General features: G+C 33.0%; 1 protein-coding gene across 4 annotated transcripts in view; it reads right to left on the bottom strand.

The window, feature by feature from the left end:
- The window catches only part of FSTL5 (follistatin like 5), a 761,141-nt gene that overhangs the window by 368,179 nt on the left and 380,867 nt on the right, over positions 1-12,095 (bottom strand). For all 4 annotated transcript variants that reach the window (XM_032332636.1, XM_032332637.1, XM_032332635.1 and 1 more), the window contains exon 5: positions 10,286-10,482. In XM_032332636.1, coding sequence (XP_032188527.1) covers positions 10,286-10,482 — 197 coding nt within the window. The remainder of the gene's footprint in view (positions 1-10,285; positions 10,483-12,095) is intronic.

The following is a 12,095-nucleotide window of genomic DNA, read 5'->3' as shown; positions in this document are numbered from 1 at the left end:
AGTACATCACATTTGTGAAGTTGAGGAGAAGAAGTAATATTCACTCTCTACTTGACAAATTGCATCAAAGCCTGAGGGGTCAGGAAATAAATATACTTTGTTAGAAATACGTATTCTTCAGGCTTTATCCTTAAGCTTCTCCTACACACTTGATACGGATGGGTTGGCTTCTCTACTACTTGGTTCTCTCAACATCTCCTTGTATACTACCTTTCTGCTTCTCCCCTCCCCCCTGCCCTCTCCTTTTGTCTTTCCCTTTTTAACAACAAACATGTGCCAAGTACTGTGCTGGGGTTGGAGATATGGTAGTAAATAAGAATGACATAGCCTTTGTCCTCATGGAATTAATTTTCTGGAGAAGATAAGTGGGAACAGGAAATCAAATAATTAAATAAACAAGATAATTACAGATTGTCAACAGTGTTCCAAAAAAAAAAGACAAAGTGAAAGGACAGAGAGTAAATAATTAACATTACAGATTATAATTGTTTAATTATATATAACCGATGTTATCCTGAACTAGGTGTATTACAAGAAAAGGTTTACATAAAAATTAACATCTTTTAAGTTCTCTTCTAGGTTTTGTAACATTTAAAAAATCAATAGTGTCAAAGTTAATTCTTTTGAAGAACCTGCTGAAGATATAACATTAATGAGAAAAAAAATATTTTATTTTTAAGGCATTCTATATGGCTCATAGGGATTTTCTGAATGTGAATTCCCCGTTTTTAAATGCATATTAATATTCCAAGGGAAAGATTCTATAAACGATATGCTTAAATGTTTTAAAAACAATTTTTAAAAAATTTTCCAATTGTCTTGTGCATATTATGAAAAGCATTAAACAAGAAAAAGAAAAAAAGAATACTTGAAACTCTTTACTAATGTTTCCAGATAGGATTGAAAGTCCTGTTTCTTAATTGTAGCCTCAAGCTGCAACTAAACAATCACAAGCCTTACCTTTCTCTGTTAAGTGCTAACTGTTGCTGTGATTACCCTTCTGAAATCTTTAGCGTTTGAGAGGAAATTGCCGGTACTAGGAAGATCTACCTACTGGCATTGCCACTGCCATTCTAAGTCAAACACCTGGTTTCTGCTACCTTATTTCATCTACCAGAAGGTTTATGGGGCTTTAAAATGTTAAATGGGATTAATTACCATGGCATTCCCTGGAAGTCCTCACTTATCTCCCTTCTCTATCCAGACAAAAGCTTGTTTATTTGCATTTAGTTTGTTCCCACTAAAATAGCTTTTTTATCTATTAGACAAAACAATTCTTACCAATCTTATAGTAAATAAATATGTTGGCTAGATACTAGAACCTTTTAAAAAATCCTGAAAATTGTAATAGGCTTCATCAACTCAAAATAAAGATTAATTATCCATTCCCTATATAACAGCTCTAATAATTTTTAAAGAAAATTGTATGTACAAAAGTTGCAAAAACATCATTGCCATGCCCATTCTGATAGCTTAAAAATATCTGGTCTTATTTATTCTTGCTTTTTATTTAATTTTGTAAATGTATTCACATATGGTAGTCATTGAGCAAATAGCTTTTTAAGTCAAATATGTATAACATAATAATCTAAATCCTGCGAACAAGTAGCTCTTTTTATTATTTTAATAAAGAGTTGGCATGTGTGCACATTAGGGAAATATTTCATTCTAATATGCATGCTTAATGTGAATCAGCTTATTAAGATGACAGAATCTAAATGAAGAAAGAGCTAAATCAATATACTCAATACAGCTGCTTATTTAAACTCAGAATCACAAGGGAATGATTTTGCTTACTTAAATTCTACGGGTGGTTATTTTATGAAATAGGGAGAGGCCGAAGGAGTAGATTTTCCAAGCTGTTAGCACTATTTCACTTTAAGAACCCTATGTTTACTACTATTAAGTTAAACAAGGAAGCCATTAGACTGAGTTGGATCTAATGCTCTGGCCTCTATATAAACAACCCAATATCTAAGCCTGTAAATGCCGCAATTTTCAAAACTGACAACCAATCACAAATAGCCAAGTATGCTTTAAGCAGTAGCCAATCAAAGATTTCCTTACTTTGCTTTCTCCTTTTCTCTAGAAAAGTTTTCCATTAGCTCCTGTCAGCAGAATGCATCTTAACCATTGCTAGTTTGGCACAGTCCAATTCAAATAGATTTTTGGTCAAATAAATTCTTAAGATTTTAATATGCCTCAGCTTACCTTTCAACACTGCTAACAAATTCAAGGGTGCCATTCTGCCAGGTGAAATCTGCTTATTAGTCCCTTCATCTTACCCTAAAGACCCAACATTGAGACCACAGTGCAAGACAAAGTTGTCCATTCCCCTCTATGGGACAATCTGGACAATTTCCTTTGTGTTTCATACCCTGGTTTAGCTCTGTGACCCTATGAATTCCCCATATTGCTATGCACATTTCCTTCTCTGACTCAATTTCCATTCCTTTCCAACTCAAACCCAACATAGTGACCTCTGGAAATCCTGTTCTCTGATCAGAAAACTCTCTTTTATCTTCCATTTCTTATAAAAAACATGTTCTTCACCACGTTAACTTTGAGAATTCTGGCTACCCCTTAAGAAAACAATTTGTCTAATAATTTTATCAATCAGAGGCCGATTTTTCTCTCGTATCCATTCTGTCTCAGCACGGAAGATGGTCAATAACTCAATGGCTCCCTCTTGGCACTTCTGGATTTTTTCTGCTTCCTACACCTGTCTTCATTAGATAGATAAAAATGAGAGATGGATGGATGGAGAGATGGAGAGAGAGAGAGAGAGAAAGGACCTACTTCTTTGAATCTCAGGCCATTCAGCTATATAATTCTCTTCCATTCTCTCCCCATAATTCACAAACAAATTTAGCTGCTGATTCACAATCTTTCTGCTTACCTTAACTCTTTTAGTATCCCCAGTGGTTCCCTCTATACATATGAATAAACCACCCAGAACCATTCTGAGCCACCCCCAACTTTTTTCTTTTTTAAAAAATAAATGTTCATTAACCTTCACAATTCTAGTGACCTTTCTCTACATGCTAGACTGGCCAGGAGGAATATATTCATACCTTAGGTCACCTCATCCTGAAATCTTTATTTCAAGCATCACACATTCAGGTCTGTTGTAGGGAAATTATGTTTTGAAAGCCACAAATATGTTACTATGTAGCTGAGCCCCTGACTACACTAATCATATATATAACACTTGGGAGAGATATCAGGTTTGTGATCATACTATGCAAAAATATACTTTTATGTTTGTTGAGGCTTTTGCAGTAAGCTATTATTCTATGAATCGTACATTGGAATATGATAATCCAATTTGGAGCATATTGTTATAAGAATGATTTTCACTGAAGCAAGCATCAGTAAAGCTCAGATTTCACCATAGATCCAAAGATAGCATCAAGTTCTCACTTTTGGGGAAGATAATTAAAGAAAAGAAAGAGAGACAGATACAGATAATAGAGATGAACCTCAGACATTTGCTTAGATGTGGGGAGTTAAGCTAAGGTAGAACACCAAACAAATAAGGTTTCACACTTTATCAAAATGGTCTTCAGAAAAAGGCAGAACATTTGATTTTACCTTTAGTATACAGAATTAGTTACCAGCAAGGACTACTCAGTTTAATAATCTCATTGTGAGGGTACCTGGGTGGCTCAGTGGGTTAAGCTGCTTCCTTCAACTCAGGTCATGATCTCAGGGTTCTGGAATCGAGTCCCTCATCTAGCTCTCTGCTCAGCAGGGAGCCTGTTTCCCTCTTTCTCTGCCTGCCTCTCTGTCTACTTGTGATCTCTGTCTGTCAAATAAATAAATAAAATCTTTAAAAAAAAAAAATCTCATTGTGAATGGAATCCAGACACTATTGCATGGATCTGAGAAAAGATACAGACCTCTACAACAAAATAACTGCCCTTTTACCTGTTTTCCATAAAGATAGAATAGATATTTAAAGACAAAATGCACAAAAAATATTTAAATGTGATTGAAATACTACCTTTGTCATACAGTAATTAAGACAATTATATTGGAAGGAGTCAATGTTCTGTTCTGTTCCTATAAAACAACAAAGTTTATAAATAACACACTTTCCTTACCATCCATCTCCATATCATTTGGGGAACAGAAATTCTCACCCAAATGCTAAAAGTGGGCCATACACTTGAGGAAAAAGAGAGATACAGGACTTAATTAGGTTCTGAAAGTATAAAAAGTAAGGCACAAGACAGAGGCTAGGAATTTCCTTACATTTCAAAGACTGATGATGTATTTCTCCTAAAGAGAAGAATATGATAGACACTGGGTTTTGATGTTGGTATTATATCGTATAACCTGTCATTAGTTTTTTTAAAAAGGATAGATATTGGCAACTGTGGGATGTGATGTATTTGTCATACAAATTCAGGGGAATATAAAATAGAACATACTGTTTTACATGATAAAGCATTTGGAGCCCCAGGCTGAGAGATAGATTTAGGCACTGAATCTATGGTGTAGGAAAAGCAAAGCACACCTGGACAAGGCATAAGGAAAGGAAAAGTGTACAAAACACTTCAACTAAACTGGATTTCAATTTGGGATTTAAGTACTTTGTGATGTAAACACCCTATATCTCCCTTACACATCTTCAAGCACGTCTATATTGCTTCTTGCAAATATATATATTTTACATATATATATAATTATACATGTATATGCATAAAATTTTTGTGGAGTTCCAAAAGAAGCACAAAGGGGACATAGACATCTAGATTATAGCAATAAAATAAGTATCATTACTATTATTAATATTATCACTATTAGTTACTATAACATAGTACTCAGGATTTAACAATTCATGCCGACAAATATGTAAGTACTTCAAATGAGATGAGCAAAATAAAAACACACCATCATTTATTTTTTCTAATTTCTTGGGAAAACCAAAACCATTTCTCTTTTTTGCAGGAAACTTTTTTCTTTATTTTTAAAAAACTTTTTAAATGTTTATTTATTTTAAAGAGAGAGAGAGAGAGAAAGAATGAGTCAGTGGGAGGAGGGGCAAAGGGAAAGAATTTTCAAGCTGACTCTCCACTGAGCGGAGACCCCCACTTGGGCTCAACCTCATGATCCTGAGGTCATGACCTGAGTCAAAATGAAGAGTCAGACACTTAACTAACTGAACCACCTAAGCACCCCTCTATTTTTTTTTAATATTTTATTTATTTATTCTAGAGAGAGAAAGAATGCGCACATGCATGTGCATGGGGTAGAGGAAGGACAGAGTAAGAGGAAGAGAGAGAATCTTAGGCAGACTCTCTGCTAAGCCTAGAGAACAACACAGATTCCATCCCTGACCCTGAGATAATGACCTGAGTTGAAATTGAGAGTTGGATGCTCAACTGACTGAGCCACCAGGTACCCCAGACCATTTTTCTTTTCATTATAAAAGTTAGTATTAAAATTTTTGTATGTTTAATAATGTATATATAGATTTCTGTGTCATAATGGCTGTGACCTAATGATATTTAAGTTGTTATCACCTATCATCCAAGTATAAGCATTAAAAAAAAATGCAAAGGAGGATGATCATAATGGAACTATTATTCAATCACTCATTCAATAACTTAAGTATATGTGCTCTCTTTGCTTATATTATCATCTGTGTCATCACATGAAAGTTAGCTTTGAAAATATAATTATAGCTAACACACTGTATTTTCTGTGTGCTAATCATGTTCCTAAGAAACATGTATATTGTAAATGATATATTATATTAAATTTACACAGTAAAGACTAGTATTATTGCTAATATATAGAAAGGAAAACAGTCTCAGAGTTTAAGTAACTGGCCAAAGGTTCAGAGGTAGTAAGTAGTAAAGATGCCATTTGAACCCAGGCTCCATAAAACAAAGTTCTAATCTACTACACTTTGATCATAAAAAAAGATTATTTTGAAAAAAAAATTCTAGGACTTTACCAATTTAGAACCACTCATGCCTTTGCATTTGTAACATTCTCTTTTGGTCTTTTGAAATGCATATGTCATCTTAATCTTTGTTGATTTATTTTCTTCTGTTATTACCTTTTTTAACTCTTCCAGATCCTCTATTACCAATGGCAAATCTACCAGAGCACTATCAGTGAATATATTAACTTAATAAAACACAATTCTTTTGAAAATCTAAAACTTCGGGGCGCCTGGGTGGCTCAGTGGATTAAAGCCTCTGCCTTCAGCTCAGGTCCCTGCCCAGTGAGGAGCCTGCTTCCTCCTTACTTCTCTCTCTCCGCCTGCCTCTCTGCCTACTTGTGATCTCTGTCTGTCAAATAAATAAATAAAATCTTTAAAAAAAAATAAAAAAAAGAAAATCTAAAACTTCACTTTGCTATAAATTACTATTGCTATAAAATTGCTATAAAAATACCCAATTATAAAATATAATTGGGTATTTTCAACATACAAAATGAGCCTCAGACTGAAGGATGAAATGTGCAGTTACAGATGTCTATGTTAAGGTAGAGTGATGAAGAGATGTGTTGAACAAGATTTATTTCTATAAGTGGTCAGTTTATTTTAGTAAATATTTTCTTGCTGTGACAAATTGTTAGCTGTGATACTAAGGATCCTATTTCTTTTATCTACTACATTTTTTATTCATTTTCACTCTCAACTAGAAAGGCCTGTAGGTTCTAATTTACTTGAAAATCTGCAAGAAAAATTCTAGAATATATATTCATTATGTGGAATAAAAATAGAATGTATGCAGCCAGCTCTCATGCTGCAATTGTAAAACCTCAAAGCCAAATTATATTCTTTAATTTTTCCTTGTCACTGGCAGTATTTTAGAGCTATGTATTATATTTCTGCTAATAATAGCTTGTAAATTATTAAAAGACACCAGTAAGATCCTTTCCCTTTTTATCCTTCTAAGTTAAATTATTTCAAAATTCCATTTTAAATTATGATATTATATGTTTCTAAGTTTATTAATAAAGCCATATATATTATTGGTTATAATATTTAGCAAAAAGTTCTTAAAGAGTAACTGTAACCCCAAAAGACACAAGTCAAAAACAATACTGTGCTATACATATCTAGGTATTCATTCTATCTTTTTATTTTTTTACGATTTTATTCATTTATTTGAGAGAGAGAAAGAGCATGAAAGAGGAGAAAGTCAGAGGGAGAAGCAGACTCCTTGTGGAGCTGGGAACCCAATGCAGGACTTGATCCTGGTACTCCAGGATCATGTCCTGAGTTGAAGGCGGTTGCTTAACCAACTGAGCCACCCAGGCACCCATCACTCCATTTTTTCAAGCGTGTTTGTTATTACCTTCTGTTGTTGTTGTTCTCCTTTTTTTATTTCATAGTTGATTACTGACAGATGAGATACTGATATTTTCACAATGCACTACTAAAAGTGGAAATGACTTAATGTGGTATGGGATGTATTCAGAAGGATGTTAGTAAACCTCCCAGAAATTTCCTTCCATTTACCTCATGGAAAGCCAAGATGCAAAAGAGTTTCTGAAGTTTCTGAATATAAAGTTTCTGAGGATAACTTTCAGATGAATTGGAAGAGTACTTTTCAGACATACAGTAAATCCAAACCAAGGGAAACAGAGAAAACAAAAATAATTTTGTTGCAGATGAACTTTATTATGGGTTGAGTTGTATCTTCTTAAAAGATATATTGAAGTCTTAATCCTGTTGCTTCAAATGTAGTGTATTTTTGGAAATAGGGCTGTTAAAGATATAATTTGATAACTTAAAATGAGGTCATACTGGAGTAGGGTGGTCCAATCCAATATGACTGGTGTTCTTTAGAAAAGGCAAGGTGTTGGGAAGACAGGCACACAGAGAGGATGCCATGTGACTATAGAAGCAGAAAGATGTTACTACAAGCCAATGAATGCCAAGGAATGCCTAACACTGCCAGAAACTGAAAGAGACAAGCAAGAATCTTCTTCCAGATATTTCAGAGAGAGCATGGTATAGCCAATTCTTCGATTTTAGATGCTGAATGGAGAGAAAGGTTGATTTAGAAACCCACTTTGCATTATTTTGTTAAGGCTGCTCTAGGAAATAAATACAAATTTGGTGTGGTAGAAACTTGAAACAGGTATAATTGAAGTGCTGTCACTGCCATTTTCTAGTGAGGAGAAGGTTTCCATTTGGATTTAGATGGAGCTACTATGATAATAACCAGATTCGGTCAAAGCATGTTTTGTAACTAATCAATGGTTACAATGGTGTAGATATGTTAATAAAACTAATATATATATAAATAATATATGTATTACATACATAATACATATCTCATATTACATATAGAATATATAAAATTTAAAAAAAGCAAAAAGCACAATATATTCTGATATGTCAAGTCTATGTAGATCAAGATGATATGCCTCAATTATAAATTCATTTTAATTAACTAGTAATTTCTTATCATTACTATAAATATAAAATTCTAGTTTCTTTCTTGAAAAATAAATCATGAAGTAAATGATAACATAGGTATTTTAATTATAAAATTTAATTAATTTTACTTTTATTTTATTTATTTTTTTAATTTATTTTATTTAATTAATTTTACCTAAAATTCCAGATTTTGATTCTTTAAATCCCAATGCCTGGATTCAGTAACTAGTCAATAAATGCAATCTGGATTAAAGGAGATAATGAAAATGATATATATTTTAATTAACTAGAATGACAAGAACTCTAATCAATTTACTTACAAATTTACTTTGATATAAAGTTCTAAACTAAGTTACACTATTCCAAATCTTAAAAATCTTTGCAGAATAAAACCAATATTCCACAATGTCAGATTTTTAAAATAAACCATGAAATTAACCATAAGAGATGAATGACATGACGTTATAGACTACTGGATTTTTTTTATTAACTGTATTAACTGCTAAGTACTACAGCAAAATTCACCTCAATATAGTCACTATAGGGATTATCAAGAAGTCAGCAAAATTCCTCAGTGCTATCACCATTTTCCCAGATTGCTGATCCTAGATTGGCTTCTTTTCTTCATTACTCCCTAAAACCTGTATAATTTTTGAAGAAACCTTGTGTCTCCTATTTTACATTTCTACTACTTTCTACAACTAGTTTAGTTTCTTGACTCAGTGTTAACATTTTCCTTCAAACTAGTCTTTCTCCATGACACACATATAAAAGTATTTCTGTTTTTCCAAAATGATCTAAATAGACCTTTGTTTATTCAAATAGTCTCCTTAGTAATTGGTTTCTTATTACATCTTTCATTTTGGTGACAATTTTCAAATAAATGAAATTTAATAAGGTGGACTAAATATTTGACCTAAATTGACTGTATCCTAATTAATCTTTGGTTATTGAAACAAAGTAATTTAGTAACTTCCTAAATGATTTACTTACATTATGCTATAGATGTGCTTAATTGCTGATGAATAATTCCCCTAAAGATTGGGTACACAAGTTCTCATTGACTGATAGACAAACATTATAAAAGCTCCAGAGTAGATCTGAAGATCTCTTACACATTTTGTAAGGTAAAGAACTTGTGATTCCTTTAGGTATTTAAGGTGTAGAAACCTATCAAAAGTAGTTACTGATTTTTAAACTACAAAATATCATATAAATGTTACTTGAAATTTTATTGCTGATAGAATAGTGTTAAAAGAAAAACAACACCAAAACCCAAAAATTAACCAACCAACCAAAGAATCTTAAAATGGCATCACTTAGGCCATGTCTTAATAAACTAAATTATAATAGGCTAATAAACTAATTGTAGTTCAACCTCTTCCAGAAATGTAGCCTTATTAGTCCATCATGAATTTTTCAATCAGCACCAATGAGTCTACCACCTGGGCCCTTTCCAGACCTCAAAAGAAGATGATGTAATCTACATGAGAATAGCCCATGCTTGTCCCCTAAGGAAAAGTGGCCTTATCTGGAACAACCTTTCTCTTTTGATAATAATTTTCCTGCCCCACTCTCCTTCTACAAAAACTTTCCATCTTGTACAACTGCCCTAGCACCCGTCTATTTGCCAAATGGGATGTTGCCCAATTCAATTTTGTTTAATAAAGCCAATTAAATCTTTAAAATTTACTCAGTTGAATCTTGGTTATTTAACAGTAATCAAATGTTGCCCTTAAAAGTATGTTTTGTCTACACTCTCATATAATACAGATTAAACATATATTTTAATACAGAATAAATTCACACAGATGTGAAAATATTGTACATGATACATTTAAATAAACTTGTTAATTCAATCATGAGTCATACCTGAGTTAGTTCATTAATATCTACAAGTCCATTACTGTCGGCATCAAAATATTTAAACATTCGATCCACCAACAACTTCTTCCAAGATATGTCATCACCGTTAGGGTTTTCATTTTCTTGTGTAATATATTTTTGATTTTGTAAATCTAAAAGCATATTTTTCATCTTGTTGTATTCAGTGGCCTTGCAGTTATTTCCTGTAACAAAAGAACTAAGTTATTTTAAAAGCAATGTTATTGAAAAGAAATAATTTATTATATTAATGTTAAGAAGCCGTTATCTCTAAAAATAACATACTTGGTACATGATTTTTCTCTTCCTACTTTGAATACTTTACAATTCATACAAGGTTAAAATAACGGACTATCAATTTTCAGGATAAGATAGAAAACTTTCATTTGTATCATATCTACTAACAACATATTTACTGTGTTTTCTCTATGCCAAAGTAATTGGTTCTATGAGGAGCAATAGAAAAACATGATAGCTCCAATTGTTTGAATACATTATCTTAATTTTAATCCTCACTACACATTCTTACATGGATGGTTCGCAGGTTTTGAAGCACAAGGAGATGAAATGACTTGTCCAAGGCAAAGGGTTAGATTGTGTTGGATTTTGCACTTGAACTCCTATATATCTGGTATCAAAATAGGATAGCATATTTTTAAGTGGAAGTATCCTTTATATATTTGAATTTGTTTTGAAGAAGCTTGTGTGTGTGTGTGTGTGTGTGTGTTTGCATTTTTTTAAATTCTATTCTTGATAGTAAGCTCATATTTGTATTCTTACAAAGGTCTTTCTCTTTCTGATATTCATTTATCTCTCTTTTTAGAGCACACAGTGTATAACATGATATATGTTGCATTTTTTTTTTAATTTTTTTTTTTATTTCCAGCATAACAGTATTCATTATTTTTGCACCACACCCCGTGCTCCATGCAATCCGTGCCCTCTATAATACCCACCACCTGGTACCCCAACCTCCCACCCCCCCGCCCATCAAAACCCTCAGATTGTTTTTCAGAGTCCATAGTCTCTCATGGTTCACCTCCCCTTCCAATTTCCCCCAACTCCCTTCTCCACTCTAAGTCCCCATGTCCTCCATGTACCCAACTTTTGTAGCAATATGTTTGCATTTTTATCTTGAAGTTCTAACTTTACAAATTTTATCTCCACAAATGACGTGAAAGTTCATTGAACTAATAATGCATCATAGACTTTCAGTATTTCCCATAAAGTAGTGGGGACAATATTTGGCAACATCAGAGTTAGTGAAAATAATTGCTTAGCTTAATGTCTTCAAAAATAACTGCAATTGCTCTAATATCATCACACAATTATTTTACAAAGGATTTTTCTTACACTGGTTCCCATGATAATGTCTTTAAGTAGTACATTGAAAAGTAGTATATACCACTGATAGGAAATGCAATATAAAATGTATTATAGAAAATACAGTGACTGGGGCGCCTGGGTGGCTCAGTGGGTTAAAGCCTCTGCCTTCGGCTCGGGTCCTGATCCCAGGGTCCTGGGATCGGGCCCCACATCGGGCTCTCTGCTTGGCTGGGAGCCTGCTTCCTCCTCTCTCTCTGCCTGCCTCTCTGCCTACTTGTGATCTCTGTCTGTCAAATAAATAAATAAAATCTTAAAAAAAAAATCTTAAAAAAGAAAGAAAATACAGTGACTAATGTGACTTGTAAATGAAAAAGTAAGTATTGTATTAGCCAAGAATTTTTAGAACACATTTTTACAGAAAGTACTAACTTTATAATTGTTGTCAATTTTGACAATTAAGTTTTAACAGAAT

This window comes from Mustela erminea, chromosome 2 (assembly GCF_009829155.1).
Source record: "Mustela erminea isolate mMusErm1 chromosome 2, mMusErm1.Pri, whole genome shotgun sequence".
Classification (NCBI taxonomy): Eukaryota; Metazoa; Chordata; class Mammalia; order Carnivora; family Mustelidae; genus Mustela; species Mustela erminea.
Note: the sequence above shows the minus strand (reverse complement) of the source record. Positions and strands in the feature narration are given on the sequence as shown.